The sequence below is a fragment of the Protopterus annectens genome, chromosome 4.part0, assembly GCF_019279795.1.
Source record: "Protopterus annectens isolate FY-2018-M chromosome 4.part0, PAN1.0, whole genome shotgun sequence".
Taxonomy (NCBI): Eukaryota; Metazoa; Chordata; order Ceratodontiformes; family Protopteridae; genus Protopterus; species Protopterus annectens.
In genome coordinates, this window is record NC_056733.1 from 1,797,073,766 (window position 1) to 1,797,101,513 (window position 27,748).

At 39.3% G+C, this 27,748-nt stretch overlaps 1 protein-coding gene across 1 annotated transcript in view; it reads left to right on the forward strand.

Moving 5' to 3' along the window:
- Positions 1 to 27,748, forward strand: part of LOC122800026 (LON peptidase N-terminal domain and RING finger protein 1-like) — a 770,380-nt gene that overhangs the window by 626,211 nt on the left and 116,421 nt on the right. Inside the window, exon 11 of the mRNA XM_044069488.1 lies at positions 20,712 to 20,861. Coding sequence (XP_043925423.1) covers positions 20,712 to 20,861 — 150 coding nt within the window. The remainder of the gene's footprint in view (positions 1 to 20,711; positions 20,862 to 27,748) is intronic.

Sequence of the window (27,748 nt, forward strand, 5' to 3'; positions counted from 1 at the left end):
TTTGAGAAATGTCGCCACTGTCAGACCTGCAGCTTTAAAAGGTAAGTGTCTCTGTTGATTTTCATTGTCCAGTGAGGATTCCACTCATAGTTCACATACTTATTGACTTTCCCCATGGAAAGAGGCCAGCAGGCTTTATCTTTGACATACCTCTCTCTTTCTCTGTCCCTCTCTGTCTCTCTCCTCAGCCAGCCCTTCAGTACCTAAGCCATTAGTCAGTTTTGGGTCATAGTCAGGGTTTATCCATCTACGTTGATGGAACTGGCATGTTTCTACTCTCACATGAGATCATAAGTAGTTAAAATACCTTGATCTTTGCCTTGCAGCATAGAGAGACAAATCCTGACTATGTCTTGACTGACCATTGTTCAGCTAGCAACATAGGTGCTGGATTAGCTGGCTAGGGGAAGGTATAAAGGAGCAGCTGTTACTGGCTCAGCATATTTTGGGGTGAGGGAGACACTTCTGCTCACTACATTAATGACAGTTACCAGAAGGTAGATGATTATCTGCATCAAAAAGCCTAGCAAGCCCACTCTGCAAACAGTACCTCACTTAACCAGGAGGCATAAGTGGTAGCACATGTGCATCTCCTCACAAGCTGTGATGATGGAACTTACCATGACTGCAGGACATCATAAATTGGTATCAATAATAGATTACTTGAATGCACATATCAGGGCAGACAGAACAGGATATGAGGACTGCCTGAGTCCACATGGGTGGGAAAACAGGAATAAAGAAGGAGAGACCATTCTAGACTTTTGCATGGCAAATGGCTTGATAGTGGCCAATACATGGTACAGAAACAGAGACAGTCACAAGATCACATACAGGAGTGGCCAACATGCAACTCAGGTAGTCTTTCTCCTAGTAAGGAAAGGCCATTGGGGTAGAATCAATGATTGCAAATTCATCACCAGTGAAACAGTCATCCCACAGCATAAACCACTGATTGTTAAAGTCAGCTATAAGCAGTGGTCAGAGAAGGCTCTAAGGTCAAAAGAGACCAGGATGAAGACCAGAAAGTTTACTAGAGATAAAGCACAAAAGTTCAAGGAATTACTCAAGGCTCTAGCACCCCAAGAACAGGAGTAAATAGGTGGAGTTGAAGAAGACTGACAGTGCCTCAAAATACCATGTGTAAGGTCTACAGAATAGATATGTGGCCAAGCCAGCTATGGAAATAAAGTACATAAGGAATGTTGGTGGTGGAATATAGCATTCCAGGAAGTCATCAAAAGAAAGAAGGAGTGCAGGAAAAAGTGGGAAATAGAAAATATGGACCAGCCTAGGAAGGAATATTTTTTGACTAACAAAGAGGCTAAGAAAGGAGTTGAAATACCAAAAAAACAGGGCATCAGAGGCACACTACTAGCTTCTGGAAAGTGACTCAGTAGGTGGCACAACGAAGGTATATCAAGTTGCAAGGCAAAGACAAAAAGATAAAGAACTACTACTACTCTATCCTATTTTCCTTTACCAATTTCTTTACTCTGCCCTGTTGCCTCCTTTCCTAAGGAATTACACAGAAAATCCCTGTGCCTTGCTCTACCCCCCTCCTGCCTCTCTTGCTCCCACTTCTGCCAAACTTACCTGCATCACTGATTGTTTTTTTTGGGGTTTCTTAGATCTCTCTGTGGATGTAGCCCCGCTCCATTTGCAGTTACTCCACTCAGACTCACTTCACTCACCTACCCTGCTCCCATTCCCAGCCACCCCCACTTCAATTACTTTTATCCTCTCCAATCACCCCCCTTCCTGCTAGCTCAACCACTCACAAGACACTTCCTGCCTGTAACCACTCCCCCCTTACATTATCACAATCAACTACATCACTTCCTATTTTCAACAAATCCTCCTCCACTCATTCCACAACTACACTCCACACACACTAAAATGCAATTTATATACTTTACCATTCCACTTCTTATACTTCTCTATGTTCTACCTTCCTATCACACTAACCTTTCCCATCCTTACATATGCTGTCCTACCTCATGAATCCCAAAAAATCCTACTACCTCACACTCCTTTATAATCTCTCCATCTCTCTTCAACTTCTCCAATAACTGGTTTCAAAAACTTACTCTATTACAGAACTACCCTCTGTCATGTAAATCCAAATCTAAATCATACAGCAAACACTTATTGCTAACTCCTCTTACTTTTTTTTACTAGTAACGTACTCCTGTCTGGGGCATCTACCCCAGTCCTGACCCCCCACCCCTCCCCACAGCCATATACCCCACAAGTCTTCCTGTACCTCCCCTCTCCTAATCAGTAACACCTTCCCCATTCCCTCTGAAAGCACACTTCATTACACAAATACCTAGCTATCTATTCTCTAAATATTCAAAGCCTCATTAACAAAACCACTGAACTACACATCTGAATAGCCCATACCTCCCCTCACATTCTAACCTTATCTGAAACTTGGCTAAAACCCAAATCACAAACAATGAAATACTCTCACCTGGCTATAACATTTACTGCTCTGGTAGATTCCCCAAAAGGGGGTGACGTCAACATCCTCTACTCTGGTGGCCTTAATCTCTCATCTATCACCATCCCTATTCCTTACTTCCACCCAGCTGAACTAATCATCTTAAATTGTCACCTAAATCCACATAGGAAATTTGCCATTGCCTGTATATATATATATATATATATATATATATATATATATATATATATATATGTATATATATATTCCCTGGCAGTAATATTCCAACCTTAGAAAATATCCTATCCTGGTTTTCCCACAACATACCCTATGAAACCCTCATCCTCCGAGATATCAACATTGACTGGTCTAAACTTACAACCGACTCTTCACAAATTACTATCAACTTACATGGAATCCACCAAATGATAACATCCCCCACCCACTTGCACAAAACCTTTTCTTCCAGCTCCACTATTGACTGGATCCTTACTAACTCCCCTAACCTCTATCACAGTCCAACTACCTCCTTAAGCGACCATCTTTCCTCCTCCATCTTAAGACACTCTGCCCAACTACCCAAATCACATTCTTACAGAGCCTGTCATAAACTCTCTAACTTTAATACCACCCAATTTAACTCCATAATTTCTAGTATTGACTAGTCCATCCTCAGGCAAATCCCTCTCGATGAAGCAGTGCTTAAATTTAATCACATTTTCCTAGACACTCTCAGCTCCCTTGCTTCCTCCAAGAGAATTAGAATTAAATCTAATTATGCTCGCTGGCTGTGTAAGGAAACTAGATCTCTTATGCACAAATGAGACAGTGCTTGGAAAGCCTGGGTTAAAACCAAAGAACCACCCCTGTTACAAAACTACAAAGAACTCCAGAACCTTGTCAAAAAAACAAATCAATAATGACAAAAAAATCCTACTATAACTCTCCCCAAATCAGTAACAAATCCAACCCACATACATTCTGGACTACCTTTAACAAAATTCTCTGGCCAGGTTGCCCTTCCAATCCCTCACCCTTCCCAAATAATACTCCTCAAGAAACTGCTACCTTCCTCAATATGCACTTCATCGACACTGTCCAAAAACTCACACCCGCTAACTCCAACACAAATACCCCCCCACCTCTTCGAACCCACTTAACAGAAACCTTTTCACCTTTCAGCCTTTTCCTATTTCCTACATAAAATCACTTTTGCCGAAGCTTAAACCCTGCTGTCCCTACTCAGTCTCCCACCTATCTCCCTCAAACTAGCTGCTGAATCCATAGCCTATCCCGTATCCCTTCTAATCAATAGATCCATTCAAGAAGCAGCAATGTCTGCCATTTGTAAATCCTTCATTACCATCCCCCTGCATAAAGGGGGAAATTCAACTGAGCCATCTAACTATAGACCCATCACCATGCTTTCCCCTCTCTCTAAAATAGTTAAAAATATATTCATACACAGCTACTAAACTGTCTGCTCTCTTATCATTTACTCATACTGTAGCTGAGGCCCGTGATAACAACCAACTCATATTCTGTCTTTTCCTTGACCTCTCCAAAGCTTTCAACACCGTCTCTCACCCTGTACTTCTACCTAAACTTGCTGAACTCAACCTATCTCCTGCCTCCCTAGCCTAGTTCTCTAGCTACCTCTCTTGTAGGCAACGATCTGTCAGATGGCTCTTTTTCTGCTCGCCCTCCCTTCCAGTCACATCTGGTGTACCCCAAAGTTCCATCTTGGGTCCCCTCCTATTTAACATTTTCACCAATGAACTTCACACTTCCTGCAAACAATCTTCCCTAATTCAGTATGCTGACGACTTGACTCTCATCTCCATTTCCAGCAGTATCTCTGAACTTCATACTCTTACCCAAGATGCTTTTCTATCCATTGTAAAGGGGCTGTCTGATAATCAACTCATCTTAAACCCCCAAGAAAAACAAACTCTTACCTTTTCTCCCTCGCTTTCTCTCTCATTATAAATCCACCTTTGTCATCACATCCTCCAACAGCACCATCATACAACCTGAACCCCACACAAAGCTCCTAGGTACCATCATTGATGATGAACTTAAATTTAACTTACAGATCCTCCAAAGTATAAAAAAAAAAAACTTCACCAAAAACTTGGCTTGCTTTATCGCAACAGAAAATTCCTAACTTCTAATGCTAGACTCTTCCTGGCACAGGCTGTCCCCCTTCCCTCACTTCTCATATATATATATATATATATATATATATATATATATATATATATATATATAATGTGTGCTAACTAATATTCAGTCCACAACCTTAGCCAAACTGCAGCAAACATACCACAAAATAGCTATATTTGTCATCGACTCTCCTTATAACTTGCACCATTGCCTTGCACTCAACTCTCTCTCCAATGGCTTGAACTTCCCCAGCAACTCCTTCTATCACAATTTCAAATCACACACTCTATATTATACTAACCATCTTCCTGCCCAGCCCTCTCCTCTGTGGTATCATCTTATACCCCAGCTTGTACCATCCGCACCTCAAACCAGCAACTCCTAGATATTTACCAACCAAAGAAGCACGTCGATAAACTGTTGTACAAATGCTCTGTAGCCCAAGCTTGGAATAAACTCCCAACACATGTACGTTCCATTACCCACCCTATACACTTTAAAAAAGAACTCAGACTTCACCTACTTAACACCAAGACTTGTCCCTGTCAGGACCCTACCTAATTCCACCACACTCCTGTATTTTTGTCTGTTTATATTTTTTTGCTGTGACCAACTCCTCAGACTTCCTAATCTACCTCCTCCTGCTCCTTCTCACCTTACATATATTCTTTAACTTTCTCATCTTACACTTGTACTTTCCCAAGAAACTACATCCTTAAGCTCTACTACTCCACCACATGTATATATGTATATATTGTTTGCCTATCCCTACCTTACTAGTACTTTATCTGGTGAATCCTATCTTTCTCAGTTGAAAGCTCAATTGCTGTATATATTTTTACTAAAAAAAATTTTTGTACACTACTGCTTGTTTATTATTATTATGTGTATGTATCTTACATCTATATTTCCTGACCTTATGTATTTTAATTTCTCTATCTCATTGTTAATTTTATGCATTGTAAACTGTAACTGGAGCTTTTCTCCTCAGTCTCCACTGAAAATGGGCTTCTGGCCCAGGTGGACTAACCCGGTTAACAAATGTCAATAAATAAATAAATAAATAAATAAAATCGTCAGACACCCTTCATGAACAATGCCAGCAACAACCTGCTCACCAGTCCATAGGATATCAGTCAGATGGAAAGAGCACTTCCAGCAGCTTCTAAATGAAGAAAACGGCAGAGAAGCTGTACTGCCCCAGACGCAGCTTATAATGAGAGAAGAAGAAGAGATTACCCTAGAAGAAGTAAGAACAGAACTAGAGAAAATGAAGTCAGGGAACTAGGGAAAATGAAGTCAGGGAACTAGGGAAAATGAAGTCAGGGAGAACAGCAGGCTTGGATGAGCTCACAGCAGGTATGATAAAGATGTTGGGTGAGATAGGGGAGAAATGGCTCCTGAGAGTACTCATAGCAGTGTGGAGAGAGAGGCGTAACCCATATGACTGGAGAATAAGCATATTCATGCCAGTGTACAAGAACAAAGGGGACATCCACAACTGTGGGCTGTACAGAGCTATCAAACTACTGTCCCATTGCATGAAAGTTCTGGAGAGACTGATTGATAAACGGATACATATAGAAGTAGAAAGTAAGATGAGGGATGTGTGCAATGAGACAGATAGTAGAGAAGAATTTGAAGATGAGGAAAGAGTCCAGCTGGGCATTCTTAGACTTGGAGAAAGCATATGACTGAAAGAATAAAAGTTCACTGTCTTTTCACTAGCATGATTATTAGCTTGAATAAAAAGCTGCAAGAATGATATGAAATACAAAGGGCTAATTTAGGAATAGTATAAAAATGCTGAAAAATAAGATGTAAGTGTGCTGGCAAGTATATATAGCTTAGATAGTTTTTTTTGGCATCCATGTAAAGGAGCAAGTTATTGAGAAACAAAGTCTGTAAAAATAACTGTAGATGCCAGCTGGAAGGACATCAATGAAGTAAAGAGATGTAACATCAAACAAGATAAAGTTGGAAGATCAAGTTTCAGATAGTGCTGGAACACCATGTTTCAGATAATAAAAGACTGGGTTTCCCTGGACAACTGAACTTACATTTGTTTACCGGGAAATTCCGACTGGACTCAGGTCATTTTTCAGCGGATGAATCAAGGACAAATCATAAATTAAAAAAAAAAAGAAAAGTGTTATACAAAGGAAGATTGTAATACATCAGACTGAGAAAAAATATCAGACTTTATGGTATAAATATGAATGTGTATAAACAAGCTTTGGGAATTTGCCATAGAGAGTTGACAGCATCTGTGTTGCATGCTTGTACATCCAAAAGGAAAATGTAATAGTAAAATGGGTGTAAACTGAAGCAGTTTGTCTCAGTGTATTTATTGTACTTAGTACAATACAGTAATAAGACTAGATGGTCACAATAAATAGTTAAATATACTTTGGTATGTATGCATATAAATGCAAGTAACAGCAAGAAACCAACAGAAGGCAGTATATAATTCTTCAATGACAACGTCCCAAGAATGCTGATTTGGGCGGTGCTCCAGTGGTTTGAAGTCCCAGAAACATTGGTAGAATTAGTGCAGGCTATGTGCAAAGACCCAATGACTCAAGTAAGAACAATCTTTGGTCTCACAAAGGGGTTCCCAGTGGGAGTGGGTATACACCAGGGTTCAGCTCTGAGCCCACTGCTTTTCATACTGGTGATGGACTACATTAGACAGATCAACAAAGTTGCTGTATGCAGACAATGTGGCATTACAGAGAGACTCTGAGCAAGAACTTCAGCAAAGGATAGGAGAATGGAATGCATAACAGAAGATACATTGAATGAATCTGAATACAAATAAGAGTGTGGTAATAGCAACAAACTGGGGAAGTCAGTAGAAGCTGAGAATTGAGATAGAAGGAAAGATAGTGGAACAGGTTAACAGATTCAAGTAGCTAGGAAGGATGGTTGAGGAAAAGAGAACTCTGAGTGAAGAACTCAAAGCTAGAATCAGAGGGGCTGCAGCCAACTGGCATAGAGTGTCAGGTATAGTGTATGACAGAAGAATGACAAAGAATCTGAAAAAGAAGGTGTCAAAACAGTAGTGCAAGCAGTGCTACTGTATGGTACAGAATCCGAGCATTAAAGGTAGAGCAGCTGGTGAAATTAGAAGTGATAGAAGTGAAGTGTCTGAGATGAGTGGTAGGATGCACCCTGTGGGACAGACAAAGAAATGAGTATATAAGAGCAGAAGCCAAAGTAGCTCCAATTGGAGACAAGATCAAAGAGAACAGATTATAGTGGTTTGGGCACATGTGCAAGAAAGCAGAAAACAAGTTGGTGAAGAAGTTTTGGGATAGACAGGAAGAAGGCAAGAGGAAATGAGGGCATCCAGCAAAGAAGAGACGGGATTGTGTGAGAGAAGATCTGCAACAGTCTGGCATGAGTGTTGAAGAAGGCAGGAGTGTGACAGTGAACTGAGAAAGAGATGGCGACAGTTAATAAGACACACCGACCCCATATAGAAAACGGGGAAAAGGGATTTGATGATGATGATGGAGCTTGCAGCCACCTATGTGGAGGAAGTTTAAGACAGTCCACACTTTACATACACTAGATTTCTCCCACACATTTGACTCACACATCTGCTGGGGATGAGATGATTAGAATCTTGCCATGGCCAAGAAATAAATGGACTGTTTGCCTGTTGCCGTCTTATTAAACAAATAGCCCTGGCTGTTTCCCCTCTTCAGTAATGAGTAAGACAATTGTTTGATGACAGTGGAGCAGGTAGTATAAGCTTCTATTAATAAAAAGAAATATTTAGTACCATTACGGATTCTGTATGTAGATGCTTGATATGCTATACCTTCAATTTTTTTCTCTATAATTCTCCTGAGCCATAATTTGATCTTCTGGATGTATAGCTTACAGTTTCCTGTCAGATTTCCTTACAGTGTGTGAAATGTTGTTGATGTAATCAATTCATTACTTGGGTAAATGAATGATATGCTTGAGATTTTAAGAGCAAGTTGGGGAACAGAATAAATAACCTAAAGCTGAAAGAGAAGATATCATATCAAAGTTACAGTGCTGCTGTTATTTGAAAATCTGAAACAAGACACTGAGAAAGTAAGGGTCATTGTGAAAATATCTTAATCTGAGGATAATTAAGCTCTCCTGAGATTTCCTGGAGTGATACGGCTTATTTGAAACTCCTCATATTTGAGTTTGTCATTAAATATATTGGAACATGATGTAGAATGGCACTTAAATACAGAGGAAGAAAAAAGTTATGAAATGCCTGTGAAGTATTTGATCTGATGCTAGTTAGAATAGTATTGGTACAATGGTTCTATATGAAGACAAGCCAGTCACTTATGGGCCAATATCCTTTGCAGAAGGCTAGAAAAGTTATCCTCAGATGGAAACACCTGCTTCACATAGTATTTCATTTGAATAGTTCTATGAATATATATGTATGGGAAATGTTCTGATGGTGCACCATAAACAAGTGCCATGTATTTTTAAGAGCTACATGTCTAAGGTACCACAAAAACGACAAAGAATGATGTTGAGACTGCATGAACTCTGATTTAATTGTTAAGTAGATTCCAGAAAAGGAATTGCATATAGCTGGTATGCTGAGTTATTTATATCCACTTAAGCAGGACAAGGATTTGCATGGAAAGAATGGAAATGAACTAAATAACTGTACAGTTGTCTATGGTAGAAAATATTACTTTCAACAGCAAACCCTAAGTGATCTTGAGGGTTAAGAATGGTTGATGACGTGACAATACAATGTTGGCTCAAACAAAAGTCTTCTGTAAGGAAGAAAGCTTATACTTTGCATAGATCTGTTGGATTATAGACATCGTTCCTTTTAATGTGTATATACTTCAGTCTAAAAGTATGATTCTTTGAGAGAGGGTCAGAAAAAATGATGTAGACAAGCCCCTTCTTGTAAAAAAAAAAAAAGGAGATTGAGAGAGGGAATGCAACAAGGGTCCACAGAAAAGTAGCCAGAAGGATGAGGAGTGAGCAGCCAAGGCTGTTCATTGTTCACAGAGAGCTGAAATCACAGACATTTGTTCCAAACAAATATGTCCTAAGGAGACTGTGATGGATATAGAACTTGTATTTGGAAGCTTACAGCCAAGAGATAGAGCAAGAAGCATTTTAAGCAGGAGTGGATGACATGGTGGTGTTTATCTGAAACCAAAACATTCTGATAGAATATCTGAAGGATCTCTGGTATATCAGCAGTGGCACCTCTAGATTATATAACTGTTCAGAATGTATCTCACATGACCTGGTGTTCTGCATGACTGCACAGTTTGAAATACAGTATGATGAAGTTGATTATATGCAATAGGTTTCCATCTCATCATTTAGGAAATCTTGAATATCTAAGTAATACAAAGGATTTGCAAAAAGTGAAATTTGAACTCCAGCACCAACCAAATTACAGCTGGGTGTGTGGGTGTGAGAATAAAAAGTAAGTTGCTTGTTTTATATCATTAAATCACTTGGCTGCAAAATAATACATTATGAATCATTAGTTTCTATAATTGTCGGTGGAGCAAGTGCCAGTCACTTTTTTATTTTTTACTGATTCACTATGATGTTAATGGCACATTTAAATTGTCATATAAAGTGGTTATATCACATGTTGTTTGTATGCCTCCTGATTGTAATTCTTGGCAATTCCTTCCCTATTTATGTCTCATTTTGTATTGCTAAAGTGAGTCTCAGTCATTCTCCTTGCTGACATGCCTTTTCTATGACAGACAATTTACACTTCAAAAACTTGTCCTGGTATCCTTTTAGTACTACTTCTGGACAAAAGACTCAAAAGTATGATGCAAAAAAGACAAATTCATACACAAAATGGGAGATCCATGTTACAGAAAACATAGCTGGATGCTGACTTTCTGTTGCCGCCTGTAATGGGAATAGGAAAAAATTACTGAAATAGGTAAAAGGGGTGGGAGAGTGGAGTTTTCCTTTGTTTCTGTATACAAAAGACTTAGGTTCTCAGATCTTTGTTATGTGCATCAAGAACTAAATGTATCCAAAATGATTTACTTTTCTGGAAGATTGACTTAAACTGGTGCTGAATGCCTATAAAATGAAATAATATTGTATAGTGGTTAGAATGTAGAAAAATACAGGCCTGAACTTATCACAAATTCTATGGAGTTTAATATGATATAAAATTTTACATATCTTTGCCTTTATGCCAAAAGTTTTAACTTTACTTCAGTGTTGTGGCCTCAGAATGCCTAGTAAGTGTGAATTACTTTATTTTTTTAACAAATCACATTTATTTATCCGTCATTGATCAGAAATGCTCTGTACAACTTCATAATGAAAATCCATCAAAGTATTTGATAGTACCAGTTGGAAAAAAAAGGCATTCTATTTAAAATCCCTTTAAACATTAACTTCCATGTAACGTCTCAGGTAATTATTCTGTCTCTATCTCTCAGAATACATGTTAGTCCAGCATTTGTTCTTTCCACCTTAGTTGAAATCATCTTTTAAATTTTCATCTTTTGTTTGCTAGCACCCAGGCGTATACATTATATTCCACCTTAGCTATTATCCTTGATATTGCAACTACTTTGCACTCAGAAAATGTCTTGTTGTCTAGTCAGGTCAATATGTTGTGATAAAAAAAGAATAAGGTTGAAAACATTTACCTTGCTATAAAAATATCTATTTCATTAGTTTTTGGAGAGTCTAATCACCACAGTTCATAAATATTCTGACATCATGTCATCCTGCAAATTTCTATTGAAATTTGAAACTTTTTCATCATGACTGGTTTCAGAGGACACTGTTCTTTAATTTAAATCATAACCATTGTTTGAAACAACGCTCCACTGAGGTATTTATTTTACTACTAATACATAGACATAAACTGTGCCCCCAATGGCAGTATCCACTAAGCAGTCTTCCTGAATTCTTTTCCTGCTTCTTTCTAGGTCCAATTAATATAATTATGGGCTAAAGACAAGCACAAGGCCTTCTAATGCTATGTCCAAATCTTCAAAGGCGACACACATCAGTTACTGAACTGGTGGTCATTGGTGCCACTTTCAGTGTGAAAAGCAGCACAGCAAATTTGCTGGCTGATGAATTCAGCTCAAATGTCACCCCACTATCCCCTGCCTCCCCACCCTGCCTCCCTCCCATGAAATACCTACTAGCATAACTCCCCCCAACTACTAACATGGTGAAAGTCCTGGTAGTGCTCACTAAGGCCAAAAGCCAAAAACACAGCCTCAGTGGGACCGAACAGTATCCCTGGATGCCTTCTAAATAGCGTGAAACATGACCTATCAGGTCCAGTTAAGTCACTTTTCAACTATAAACTCAAAAAAGACTACAATTGTTATCCCACTTCACAAGGGTGAACTATCAACCAACCCTATAAACTGCAGGTGTATTAGTCTAAATAAGCCATGGAATGAAATTTTCATGGAAATGATCCATAAAGACACAGGCAATCTTCAGACACTGGACCTAACCCAGTTTGGCTTTGTCAAGGGAAGGTCATGCATACTAAACCTGGTAAACTTCCTTGAGAAGGTCACCAAGGCAGTGGATGAGGGGAAAATGGTGCATACTGTCTACCTGGACTTGGCTAAGGCATTTGATACAGTACTCCACTCGGGTATAGATGACAATCTGACTCAGCTGGGCATATAACCCTGTATAACTCACTGGAGTGCCAGCTGACTCACAGACAGGACCAGGAAGTCAGAATTGGTTATACCTCCACCAAAAGACAATTCACCAGTGGGGTACATCAGAGCTCTATGCTGAGACCTATCCTACTTGACATCTACTTCTTGGAGGTAAAGGTTAATGTCAAAGTCCTTTGACTGACTAAGTTCAAAGATGACTGCAAATTGGGAGCTATCATATATTTACTCATGACACAAACATCTTAACAAGAGGATCTAGCACAGACATATTATGGGGACCAAAGTCACAGACTAAAACTCAATGCCATGAAACCATTATAGTGCCTTTTGGGAAAACTGTCATCCAGGCTAATTACTCAATGAATAAGGCAACCCTAAGAGTTGACCTAGTAGTCAGGGATCTGGGAACACATCTAGACAGTAATCTGGCCTTTGACTAGGATGTGGCCAAAGTAGTAAGAACAATCATTCTGTGCTGCCTCACTTATAAGTAAGGACATGGCATCCAGGTTCAAGAAAGTCATAGTGCCACTTTATTCAGCCTTTATCAGACCCATCATTGACTATAATGCCCCCTTTGTCATATTCCTGACCAGCCATATGTAACAGTTGCAACACCCACAAAGGTTTTTTTACCAGGAAAATCCTGGGTATAAGCACATTGTACTAGACAGATCACCTTAAAGCCCAATCTCTATAGTCTACCTCCTAGAGGTTACTGAGAGGCAATCTATGCCTGGTATACAAGCCATCCTCATATCCAACTCTGATGGACATTTTGCACATCTGCAAAATGAACAGCATCAGAACCACTAGATCCAAGGAATTAAATTTGCTTGTGACATAAATAAGACATGTTAGTGAGACAGATATATGTAACAGAGGATCCCCATGCTCTGGAACAGGCTTCCCATCCATGTGAAGCAGAGTCCACTCCTAACCCTATTTAAGCATAACCTTAACCAATGAATGGGAAATCAGAAATTCACCTCTGGTCTGGCCCCTATGTCTGTGCTAGACAAAGGCAAACAGTAATTCCCAAACTAACATGCCCCCACATAACCTGTAGAAATTTCCTAAGTAACATACCCCTCCTTATAAAAGATCATGACACATAGGGACACAATTGGGTTGGATTGCATGGCTAGGTGTATAAAGGCCCCGTTGTTTGTTAGCCTGGTATATACCTATGAACCTCAGTGAAACCTGAAAATCTATGCTGTTATCATCATCATCATCACTAACCCCCTTTTCTCCTGGTCTGGATGTTGCCACTTGCCTGAATTCAGAGACACTGCCCTACCGTTTTTGACAGTCATGCTTAGCATTGCATGTCTTCTTTCATGCAGTCCATCCATGTCATGGATGGGTGTCCTTGTTTCCTTTTGCCTTCTGATTTCTCCCAAATCTGCTTTCCTTTCTTTGTAATTGGGCTACTTTGATTTCTGTTCTGCTGTCCTTATTTCTTTGTCCCACAGTGTGCATTCTTCTTCACACTTCTCAGACATTTCACGTTTGTCAGATCAGTTTCCCAGCTGCTTTTCCTTTACTGCCCAGGTTTACATGTCATGTCTGTCAGATCAGTTTCCCAGCTGCTTTTCCTTTACTGCCCAGGTTTACATTTCATGTCTGTCAGATCAGTTTCCCAGCTGCTTTTCCTTTACTGCCCAGGTTTACATTTCATGTCTGTCAGATCAGTTTCCCAGCTGCTTTTCTTTCACTGCCCAGGTTTACATTTCATGTCTGTCAGATCAGTTTCCCAGCTGCTTTTCCTTTACTGCCCAGGTTTACATGTCATGTCTGTCAGATCAGTTTCCCAGCTGCTTTTCCTTTACTGCCCATGTTTACATTTCATGTTTGTCAGATCAGTTTCCCAGCTGCTTTTCCTTTACTGCCCAGGTTTACATTTCATGTCTGTCAGATCAGTTTCCCAGCTGCTTTTCCTTTACTGACCAGGTTTACATGTCATGTCTGTCAGATCAGTTTCCCAGCTGCTTTTCCTTTACTGCCCAGGTTTCTGTTTCCTATAGAACTGTCTCTACCACTCTTTTGTATAGCTTACTTAGTGACCCTGTAGGTATTCTTTTGCCACACACACAACTCCAGCACTTTGAACAAGATAGCTGCAGTGCTTCTGATTCTAACTTTGGCCTCCTCTTTCATATTTCCATTCTTTTTTCCTTTGGAAACATCCTAGACTTCTATATGGTGATATCATCTTTCCATGTTTACTTTAGCATGCATTTTGTATAGTCATCTGCTTAACTGGTGTGTATTGCACAAAATACATTATACATAGTTAATTCAGGTAACTTAATTATTCACTGTTGTATCAAATTGCTTCCTATAGTCTGTAAGAATAATTCATATCAATTCAGCTTCATTACTCTCATTTTAGCATACATCTAAAAAAACATTGCAGCCCAAAATACATAATATTGTCTTATAGTGCCTTTTAGACCAATAGTAGCAGTACAGGGCTCTAAGACATACCTATTAACAATTTACATTGGCAGGATGTTGAAACCATTTTTTACGGCATTTTTATATGATCAAAGACTCATGGGAGTTTATGAAAAAATCAGTCTTCTGTGTATTGATGGAGATAGTTTGTTTTCTTAATACCAAAGATATAGGTCTGAAGAGTTTTAATGAGGTCCTAATAAATGTCTCTTTTTTTGTCTGCTCAAGATATTACATTTTTAACAGATTTAATGGCCCTGATTTTAAATAATAATTTTATACTCTTTGAAGGAGAACTTTATAAGCAAAGGGTATAGCTATGTGACACCATTTTTTTGCAAATCTGGTGATGTATACTTGGGAAAATAAGTTTATTTGGTGGTCTGACTGTACTGGATTTTGGATGTTTTATGTCCATTATCTTGATGGCACTTTTATTTTTTGGACTAATCCAGATGTAAAGCTTTCTAAATTTATAGATTGGATATGTTGCACAACTATCCTTTGGAGCTTTACTCATCAACATGATGAAAGTATTAATTATTTAAATGTTCTTATCACCAAAAAGCAAGAGGCATTTTCATAAAATATTTACAGAAAACACATTTTTTCTAATAGTTCCTTGTACTTATCGCAGATAAGTACTTGTACTTGTACTTATCACAGATATTGCAACATACGCTGCAAGACTACAAGATTCGGTAACAGTTTCTATCCTACAATGATTAGACATCTGAACTTGGGCAAAAGTTCCAGGGATCTGGACACATAAGTACATTTTTATTTATTTGCGCAATTATACTTACATATATTCCAAGTAAGTGCAATATGTATTTATTATATCCATAATCAGTATTATTTACCTCACTCAAGTGCAATATTAGACAAATAACTTAGGCATTTCAGTCTGTAGTGTGTTTTGTATTACTTTAAATAGGGTAGTTAATTTAACTCAGGGGAGGGAATTATTTTCCTTTATGAGCATTGGTAAATGTCTCTGCTCTTTCTTGCATGTATTGGGAGTAGGATTGTATTTATTAGTTATGTTTATTCCTCTGCTTGTATGTGTTGTTTCACTTTTCATTTGAAATCTCAAGAATTGAGCTGATGCACGCAATTTCATTTAGGCTATACTTCTGTAGTTCTAAATGACAATAAAGTTTACTTTGACTTTGACTTTACATTAACAACTGCTTCCCCTTGTATTAAAAAAAAAACTTAGGGAAAGGGTAGTTAGATTAGCAAGAATAATTTCTGATAAATATTTTTCATGAAGGAAAGGGATAAATTACTGAACATGTTTTATGAACGCAGTTAAACTAAGGAATTTAAAAAATATATATTACTGAAGAAGCCAGTAATGGTTAGAGCATTAAATACATTCCCTTATTTGATAAGGGACTGACAAGAAGGGTAACCATTTGAAATCTCAGAATCTGCATGAGCGAGTCCTGACATATAGAGACTGCATGGCTGAAAAAACAGATATGTATGTACCAAATAAGAGATGGCCATGTCTCAGAATATTTATTTTCTCCGAGGTTTGAAAATCGGGAGTTGGTATGTCTATCATCTATTTTATTTGTTCTTGTTTATTAAAGTACTATTTTATGTATATTGCCATGGTGGTTGCACTGGTGTTTTACTGCTTTTATTCATATTTTCTACAATGCTACTTTTTGAGACGTACACTTCCAATTTTCGTTTTAGTTTTGTGTGTGTGTGTGTGTGTGTGTGTGTGTGTGTATATATATATATATATATATATATATATATATATAACACATATGGGTCCCCTTCACATGGTCGACTTTTCAGAAAGTCGACTTTCATATGGCCGAAACCATATGATTGACTTTCGATAAGTCGACCATGGGGAACTGCTATCTCTGTACAGTGCGGAATGGGAAAATTTCCTTCTTCCGCACTGTAGTGCGATCACGGAGTTGGTATATTTAAGTTACGTGGGGTGTGGGGGGGTTGCCCCCCTGCTAACAGTTGAAAGGTACGTGTCTGTTGTGTATTTTGTGTTTATTTTACATGGTCGGCTTTTTGAAAATCGATCATATGGTCTCGGCCATATAAAAGTTGACTTTCTGAAAAGTCGACCATGTAAAGTAGACCTATATATATATATATATATATATATATATATATATATATATATATATATATGCATACAGACAAAATCACAAAAGACCAAACAAACTCTAAAGCCGTAAAAATAATAAATAACTCATTAAAAGGACTAAAAATCATAAACTTTAATGGAAATGATTAAGCGCTTCCATTCTAAACATAGAACTTCATCAGACAAATCCATTATAATCCTTGCTTTATTTTAAATAAACTTCACTTAATCACATATTAATTACCTCAATGCTGTAACCCTTTCTTTCTCAAAACAGTTTTAAAATTCTCTCCGTTATTCAGTCCCGGAAAACTGCAGGCATTTCATCTAACTTGTCAGCATTATTCCTTCCAGTCTAAATCTTCCTCAGCTTCAATTCCCTCATCAAAATTATACACTTGATCTATAACTGAAAACATAAACTCAATTTTAAATATGTAGAACACAAGCAAAAACAGTGTCAAAAACACCACTAACGAAAAGAACCAAACACTGCTTGCACCACGGTGACTTTAATATTTAGCAGTTGATTCTGATGAAATCCCTGTTGAAGGGATGAAAGCACTCAATCCATGTGTTTTTTTATTTTTTTCTACAATAAACTCAGTTTTATTTACTTCATTTCTATGAGATTGTAACACTTGTTTAGTCAAAGCATTACTTACATCTAATTTCTCAACAGTGTACAAATGTTTATATACTCTCATGTAAAATTCCCTTGTTGTTCTTTCTATATAAAAAGCTTGACATTTTCCACACAGAACAATATAAACTACAAATTTTGACTTGCAGGTAAACTTCATATATAATTTTATGTCAAAATTCCTAGCTTCTACGTAAATAAATCTTATTCCTTTCTTTCATAAACTTGCAGTAATTGCAAGCTAAACATTTAAACATCTCTCCTACAGAACCTACATTATTATTACTTATTTATCTACAAAGATCGCCATTGACTCAGTTTTACTTCATTGACTTGCAACAATCTTAAGTTCTTAAGTATTTTAGGCAGACCAGAAAAACTGCTTAAACTTGCTTTGAGATCCTTAAATATTCAGCTGTTTCAAAAGAAATAAGTCCCTCTAATAACCATTCCTCAATAAAGGCATCAATCAAACTATAAGATGCCTTCATTTCTGACCAAGTCTTGCTTTTATAAAACATTTTTATCATCCAATACTATTCTTATTTGCTCAAAATAAAACTTGTCATCTATTGGGAGGGTGGCCTAATGGTTAAGGTGTTTGCCTTACAAACACAAGGTGCAGGGTTGGAGTCTCACAAGGGATAATTGGCTAGGCTTAAAATGATTTGCAAGGGCAGTTAGCCTAGTACTAATCTATGAACCTATAATCTATGACTACTATTGCATTGTCCTTATCTACCTTAGTAATATATAAATCAGTATTATTTTTCATTTCCCAGAAAGCCTCTTTTTCTTTAATACCTAAATTGTAATATATATTTTCAGCTTCAGCTTTTAACAACTTCTTTACATCATTCTCCATTGTCAACAAAAAAGGCCTCCAATTCTGGCTTCAATGGTGAATTAAATGTACTGATCCCAGAAGCACAGGGAAGGGAAAATTTCCCATTCCCTGAATTTATGCGATGTCACACACCAGTCAATCAAATGCCTAGTCAACTAGGCAGCTGTCAACCTAAAACTCATTCAACTGCATTATTAGCACCCATCTATATCTACATCTATCTATAGCTACATATAAATATATATATCTACCTCTACACACACACACACACACACACACACACACACACACACACATGCACGTACAGTGTGTGTGTGTGTGTGTGTGTGTGTGTGTGTGTCTGTGTGTGCTGTTTGGTATCCAACACAGTCCTCCAATCTTGGAAAACCTTTCTCTATTAAAAAAAGCTAACTACACACTAAATTCAGTCACCCACTTCTGGTACTTGAACCGTTGGTTAAATCAACATTTAAACTTTCAGATTAATAGAATTAGAAACAAAACTAACTATGCGACAGTTGTTAAAGTAGTTGTCATAGTGAAAGGGGTGGGCATGTTTAAGATTTTAGTGTTGACCTTCAGGGAGCAGACAACTTTGCATACATATCTATACAGATATACATAGAGACTTTTTGTATATAAACACTCAGACAGAGATGCACATGATTGAAACTGTAGTGGAGATCAGTAGGACATTACGTACACAACCATGAGGTAATCACTGATACAGATACAAAAACATGCACAGAGGAACGCACACACACACACACACACACACACACACACACACATTCTGCTGCATTCACAATCTCCCCATTTATACCAGACACAGGTCAGTTGGGGCAGTAGTTATGCACTACACACCCGCAACCGCACACGCACACACACACACGCACACACACACACACACACACACACACACACACACACACACACACACACACACACTGTATGTAAACATTATCCAATCACAGGTTGCAGCCACACACATTTGCGTATATATTTAGTACTAACTTGGACGGATAATCTACACAGGGTAAAGTGTCCCACGCTCTATGCACAAGTTCCCCCCTTTGTAATGCATCGGTGCATGCTGCTACCTACCAACACACACTTAAGCAATAATCCATGACTGTGCATAGGTATATTAGGATTTACCCATGCTTGGTGATGGTTTGATCATGTGGATCTATTTTGCCAATAGAAAGTCTGCCTGCTCAATGGTACTTCAGTGGCCGGACTTTTTTCTGCTGGTATATGCTCGATTTACAATAAGCGCACTGTTTGGGCTGTCCAATCAATGTGCTTGTTTTTGAATAGCAGTGAACTGTTATTATATAAGTACCCATATTTTCTATGTTCTTTAGGTGTATTGCATACTATGGAGTGTATGCTTCTCTATTATTTAAACCTAAGTGACTCATGCTCATGGTCTTCATTAACCCAAGTCTGGCAAGTTGCTACTGCATCTGCAAATAGAACCTAGCAGCCTGCTGCCTAGAGGGAGAGGGATATTTTACTACACAGATGTTTGTCTGTGAATCAAGACAAGCTTACCTGTAATGGAAGGCACGTTACACTGCCTTATGCACAGTGCAACTTGTCTATGAATCTCAGTTTTCTCTGAGAAGGTGTAATGTGATTACTGAGACATAGATAGTTATCAAAATGCAATAAAGATGTGTCTTAATTCTTGTGAAATAGAAACTTATAGTCAGGGATATGGAATGAAAGGACAATCTTCCCCATAGAACACATTAAAAAAAAAACAACACAGCCTTTTGGAGAAAGTAGGAGCATGTGGATATGGGAATGCTAGCAGACTGCCATCCTCTAAAAAGTATGTTTGCACAGAAGGTTATGAGCTATCAGTATGATTTAACTGAAAATAGAGCAGATATTTAAACATTTGAGAAATATGCCAAGCTGACTGAATATGTTGGCATTTTTGCATTCCTGTTTATAGGAATGAGTATGATTCCTTTTGGAGCCTTTCATTTTCTTGCTGCTTGTTTGTTTTTTCTCAGTAAAGTCCAAGATGGAGAGAGATGATATCATAGCTGATATTGCACCTTCCAAAATGACAGACAGGTTCTGTAATTAAAAGTGTATCAGCTATATAAGTTACAATTTTGCCACAACTAATGCACAGGAGACAAGTTCTGTACGTAGGTTTAATACTAATACAGTGCATCAGCTGTGTAAGTAGCAATTTCTACCACCATTAATTCATGAGAGACAGGTTCTGTAATTACATCTGTATCAGCTGTATAAGTTAATGTCACCAACATTTATTTTCTTTTTACTTTTGCACTCTTCTATCTCTCTCTTCACAGGTGGAAGATGAAGAACGACTTGTGTTACAGAGCCAGCATGATACGTTGTATCAGCAGGCCCAAAGCTGGTTCTCCAACCCAAACAACACCTTCCCACAGCAGATCATCTTGCACCATGGTCCACTGCCAGAGAAAGAGACCACCATTCAGGTAGGAAGAAGGCGATCCTAAAACAGTAGCACAGTAAGCAGGTAATATTATGGGAGCATAATACCTGACTTACTTGGTGGCTGCACTTTCTTAACAAGCACTACGTGCAGAAGTGATAATCACTTTAAATTAGCTTTGAGTAAATATGCTGTTGACACAGATGGCCAGTTAATGTCTTTATTATATTGTTTATATTTTTATAATCTAGATTTAAAGCGTATTGCATGAGATATAATTAATTTGTAGTGCATGGAGTGCCGATATTACATTCAAATATCAGTTACATGACACCCTGGTTCAGCACAACTTATGTAAAAAATATTTCAGCTTAAATAACAGCAGAAAAATATGAAATTAGTTAATTTTAACTCTGTTTCTGTCTGCTGTCTACATTATACTCACTAAAATGTATTTGGAACCAACTGCTTTTCTTACACACGGAATACATAAAGACAGAAAGCAGTTTCCATCTACATTTCCTGCTTTCAAAGTCGGCACAATATTTCCCTAGTTTGTTGTTGTTAATTTAATTCTTCTGTAGCTAGAAGTACATGGAGCAAACAAATCTCCATGCAGTACAAAGAATTATGATTAGATCTCTGTAACTTAATATTATATGATGTTCTGACTGAAATAACTATTGTAGTATTCCTAAAACATGGTCATCACTGCTGTCATCTTGCTGGGGTGCCAAAGTTTTACCTTCCCAAGATCACACAGCTGACATGTGACCCCATCTCACAAACATAGGGGTATAGATGGACATAATGAGTGAAATTCCTCAGACTATCCTGCTAATAGCCTGAATGCAGGTCTCATATCCATTGGACTGTTTGTCCTTTGGTTGTTGGTACCATTGCTTTGAATGCATAGATAAGTGCCCCTTTGGGGAACCTTACTTTATATTTTTTAACTGTTTTTCTTTTCTTACTGGTATTAGACATCAGATAGGATGGATAAGTGTGAATGTGGTAGACAAATTCCATACAAAGACTTGAACATCCAGTGAATCTTTTGCTTAGGAGTGGAACACGACTACATAGCTTGTTCCATCTGCCAGTCCTTTCTTCCTAAGAATGTGCAGTCTCATTTGTTCTCTCTTAACACTTTCCTAGAGACCCAATGTCTCATACACCTTGACCCACTTCAAGATGGCAGATTCTGCTTCCCCAGACATACCTCTATCACTTAAGAAAAAGCTTAAAAGACCTAGGCCATAGACTGAATCAGTCTTTTCTGACTCAGATGTATCCATTAAGGTTTCAGAATTCATGGTACATTCGATTCCTACATAAGAGATCTCCCCCAGGCCAGTATGGGGTTGGAGGCCTTGACAGCTGAGGATTCTGCAGATGTAAGTGAACCACAAGTCATAATACTGGAGGGATTAGAGGGCTCCCAGAGATCTTAGTTAGGGAAGAGGTCCTAGGCAAACTAACAGATGTAAGTCAGGAAATGAACCACCATGTGTAGTACATGTGGATGTTATACCAAGAAAGAAATGTCAGAAAGCTAAACATGCTGCTACCTCTCAACCTCCTTCCTCTTCTAGGGATAAGGATTGGATTGTTTTTTCTCAAGGTTTGTTTATGCCCATTTTGGCTCTGAAGCCTTCTTCTTTCTCTTCTCAGTCCCCAACCCCCACTCCTAAAAAGATGTCAGTGGATTCATCTTCCTCTGACGATGAGGACTTCTGATTCTGACCATTCTCTGGCCCACTCATCTCAAATGCAGTCTTCTGGCCAAGTCACTTCAGATGACGAGGACTCCATTTTGCCTGATTCTCCAGTAGAAGAAACTTCTTTTGTAAAGATAATCTTAAATGTTATGAAGCATTTTGAATGGGAATCTAGGCAGATATTGGAGGTGCAGAAAAGATACTATAACTTTTTGGAAATGGGCACCATGGCCCTTTCCCCTGTACCTCCTGTTCTAGAGGCTTTTTTGCATGCTTTTCAATTCACTTCTGTTGTCCCTGTATCCCAACTTCCTGCTCCCAAAAGACTAGATAGATTTTATAGGGTCCCCGATGAATTTAAGTTTCTGTTTAAAAATTCCTGTTGAAGATCCTTCTGCAGTTTACATCTCATCTGATAAGCCTTCTAAACTCCTTGCCAATGCCCTCCCTTCAGACAAGGATAGCAGGGCTCTTTGATTGGGTAAAAAGGTTTATACCTCTTCTATTTTGGCATTCAAGGCTACTAATTACCAAACCCTGATGAACAAATACTTGATATCCATTGTGAATTATTTACAGAAGGTAATGGTGGATTTGCAGGATACTGATTTTGAACAACAAATATTATCTTTACTTAGGTTACATAAGTGGCCAGCTGCTGCATTAAATGTAGTTATGATGTTTTAGAGGCTTCATCTAGAGCAGCGGCTACAGGTTCTGTAATCTGAAAGTATGCATTTCTACATTGCCGGTATATTCTTGTGGACTTTAAAGCAAAAATAGTGGACTTCCCTTTAGATGGAGATCTGTTGTTAAACCACAAGTGACCCACCTTTTCCAAACCCTTCAAGAACAGGGTAAAACCATGAAGGACTACAGGTAGCATTTGTTAGCATGTGTACCTAAATACCAGAGGAGTTACCCAACCAAACCTGCCTCTTTTATCAGAAGGAACACTAGGCCTAGCCAGAAAACACAAGGAGGCTCACAAAAACAGATGCCCAGATAATCCACAGAGGGATGCCTCATATGGGAGGCCTCCCTTTCAGGACAAATCTCTGTGACTGTCTTCAACTTCCTTTATCCCTTGTCCCCAGCCCTACTATGCCCTTCTCAAAAAGGATGATCCATTCTTTCTCCCCCTGGGGAAAGATTAACCACAGACAAACCCATGCAATCTATCTTAAAAATAGTTATGTCATGTCTTGGATACAGATTCCCCCTCTAAATGGCATACCCCCGCCTCCACACAAACGGTGGCCCTTTTTACAAGAAATATAGTACAAACACAAGGCACAACTGAGTTGGTGCCAGAAGACTTTATCAATAAGGGGTTTTACTCCAGACTTTTCCTAGTGCCAAGGAAAGAAGAGCAGTGAATACACATACTGGATCTCTCCTTACTGAACACATTATTAACAGTTCCAACTTTCAAAATGTTCTCCCAGCATACTGTACTACCTTTTATTCTGCCACAGACATTTCTAGTATCCCTAGAGGTAAAGGATGCTTACCTCCATATACCAATTCATATCACTTGAAGGAGATTTCACAGGTATTGCAGTGGCTCATCTCATCTCATCTTACTGCTTTGCCTTTTGAGCTTTCCACATCCCAAAAGTTTTCACAAGGTATCTGGCACCAGTGATAACCTTCTGGTAAACCCATGGAATCCAGACTTTCCCCATATAGACAACCTGTTAATCCAAGCTACTTCACTACAAATTCTCCAACACCATCTACAGTTCACACTCCTCCTCCTATCAAAGTTGGGGTTCACAATTAGCTACAAAAAAACCTCCATGCAGCCATCTCAGGACATAGTATTTCTGGGCTGCAGGCTATACATAAAATGAATGCAGGGGCTACTTATGTCAAGAGCAGGTGCATAGCCTTACATCTACTTCCACAATCTTGCCTCCCTCAGCCAGTACTCAGCAAGGGAGATCCTAAAGGCTTTTGGGTTCATGGCAGCTACTATCCCAATGTTCCCCCTTGCCAGACTGCCTATGGAAAAATCCAGTGATACATGAAAACAGTTTGGTCTTAGCAGTCTCACCTCCTGGCCACAGTGTTTCCCTTTTTACCTTGTCTCAGATGGGAACTCTTATGGTTGAAGGAAAAGGTGAATCTCAAACCAGGGCTTCCCTTCACTCCTCCAGCCCCAGATTAGGATATGTACACAGATGTCTTGGACAAGGCATGTGGGGGCCTGGACAGGCCTGCAATGAGTGCAGGGCAGATGGCAGCTAATGCTATTAAAAGAACACATCAACATGAAGGAAATAAAGGTCTCATCCAAGTTCTTCAGGTCTTTTCATGTCTCTGGAAACCAGGTACCTTGCAAGTGTTCACAGACAACACAGCAGTAATGTGATACATAAACAATTTAACTGTTAGGCTAACACACTCAAGTGTGCTAGCCGATTTAAAGCATTTACTGTTTGTTACTGTATCTTTTTGTCTGTTTGAAACAAAAAACAAAAAAAAAACAAAAAAAATCCTTTTTCTCCCACCTTTACTGAACTATAATAGTCCAGTCTTCAGATTTTGCTGATCCCTGGGCTGTGTCATAGTTCCTGTGTTGTCCATATCCTTATTTGGATAAGAGGAATCTTCTTTGTTCACCAGTGGGAGTGGGGAGCACTGAGCAGCCCATTTGTCCCTAAAGGAGTGGTTCCAGCCCAGCAACTTGTAGTTTATTGGCCGTTTTGGGCCATTTCCTAGCTCTTTTCAACCCCCTGCTATAAAGCCCGCTTTAGCGCGCTTTTGCACGAATTTGCGCGAAGTTGCTCATAGAGCAGCATCGGGCAGCGCCGGTTAATCAAGTTTAAACTATTTCTGGCTCCGCAAAGTCTGCTCTTCAATTTTTCCCTTAGAACTGCTCTACTTGCAATCTAAACAGTCTATTCTCTATCTGAAAAGCCCAGCACTTGCTCCTAAAGCATTTTTATACAGGTAAAGCACTCTTAAACAAAAAGAAAGTACTTCATTCACCTAAATCCCCTTGAGTACCCATTTCCCTATAGGTCCTTTCTGACTCAGTTACAGAGCAATCCTTTACACTATTCTAGCATGTCGAAGGGTCAGTTGCTGGCGTCCTCTCCTGTTCAGCTGGTGAATCTGGGAATCTTGAGGCAATGTTACAATTGCCTCATGTACACAGACAACCCTCTCCTCCTCCCAACAAATACAAATATATGTGAGAGATGCAACTATATAGCCAAACTGGAGGCTGAGCTCTCTCAACTCAGTACTGGCAAAACCAATCAGGAGGAGAAGGTAACCACGCACACCACAAACCCAGTCTCACATAGACCTATCACAACTGCAGACCAAACACATAAACACACAAAAACATACTCGGAGGCTCTGATTAAAAATCTACCAAAACAACAGAGGCCTCCAAAGCAGACACCCAAGCGACCACTACCTCAAGACATAGCACATGCAACACATAGTTCACAAAGTCAGTGTGCTAAACAGTCACAGCCCTTAAGGCCAAACAACATGCCAGATACACTTGTAATAGGTGACTCCATAGTCAGACACAGTGATGTCCCGCTCACCAGACTGAACAAGGATAAAGGTTACAGTAAGTTGCCTGTCGGGCGCTAGAATCCGCCACATAACACAAGCACTCAGGTCACTCCAAAGCAAGTACAAATATGACTCAGTCATTGTCCATGCCGGTGTGAATGACCTGAGACGTACCTCCCTGGACTACATGAAAAGGGACATAGAGGAGCTCTCTGATTATATAGCCCAGGCCGGTATGACCCTGACCCTGAGCAGCATCCTACCCTCACCAAGAATGATGCCACAGTACAAAGGCAAAATTATGAGCTTTAACAATTGGCTTAATTACTGGTGTCATTCTAAGGGGATCCAATGTATGTCTGCTTGGGATGACATGCTTGACAAGCCATGCTGCTTCGCAAGGGATGGCTTGCACCTGTGACCCCTGGGCTTCCGGATATTGGCCAAGGCTCTTGCCACCCCCATAGTGCCTTTTTTAGGCAAGGCTCAAAAGACAAACCCACCTCCCTAGAAAACACAAGTGAAAAAAAAACTAAGGGTAATGCTGCTCAATGCCAGAAGTCTAAACCTCAAGATCCACACTCTCGAAGCCCTCCTCAGTATGGAGAACATCGATGTCTGTGCAGTGAATGAAACCTGGTTCAAGGCTCCTGAGAGCACCCCAGCACTACCAGGTTTTACCTCATATCATGCTTTCCGGCCCCAAAACTTGGACCGAACCACAAAATGAGGGGGAGTATCCATATTCATCAAAGATACCCACACCTCCAGGTTAGTGGCAATGCACGAAGCATCGGAGACCATCCAGGTGCAACTAACCATAGGCAAAACTGCCCTACAGGTTGTAGCATGCTACAGACCACCCTCTCAAACTCAGGAACCCCACTCAGCCTTCCTGAAGACACTGGAGAGTATGAATGTCTTTCCAAGTACCATCATATTGGGAAACTTCAACTACCCAAACATAGACTGGGAACATTACTCAAGCCCCAACACCCTAGCCCAAAGGTTCCTAGAATTCATAAACTCAAATGCGATGGAAGAACTAGTCACCACTCCCACAAGAGGAGATAATATACTAGACCTGATCATCACAAACATGGGGACAAAATGCTCCACACTGGAAGTATACCCCTCATTGATGAGATCAGACCATAAATTAATCTCACTGGAAATCCACATCCCGCCCACACCCCATGCACAAAAGACCACAGTGAAGAATTTCTCAAAAGCCGACTTCACACTTCTTAAGACTGAAGTGGTATCCTTCAAGGCCCCTGGGCCAGTGGAAACCACAACCCACACCGCTGAATCCTTTATAAATGCCTTCTACGGGCACCTTCAAGAATGCTTGGATCATGCAATCCCTAATAAAACCAAGACCCATTCCCCCAAAGGCAGGCGCCCTGTCTGGTGGACCCCAGCCATTAACAAACTTTACAACAGGAGGAGGAAGCTACTACATGACAGAGCAAAATCCCTAAAAGGGAAGGCATCTCTGATCAGTACTAGAAAAAAACTACGATCACTCATAAAATCATCCAAGGCCAACTTTGAGAGAAAAATCGCAAAAGACACAAAAGACAATCACAAGGCCTTCTTTAGCTATGTTAGAAACCTGGGTGGAAACTCCCAGATATGCTCAGAGTTAGTCCAAAATGACACAAAA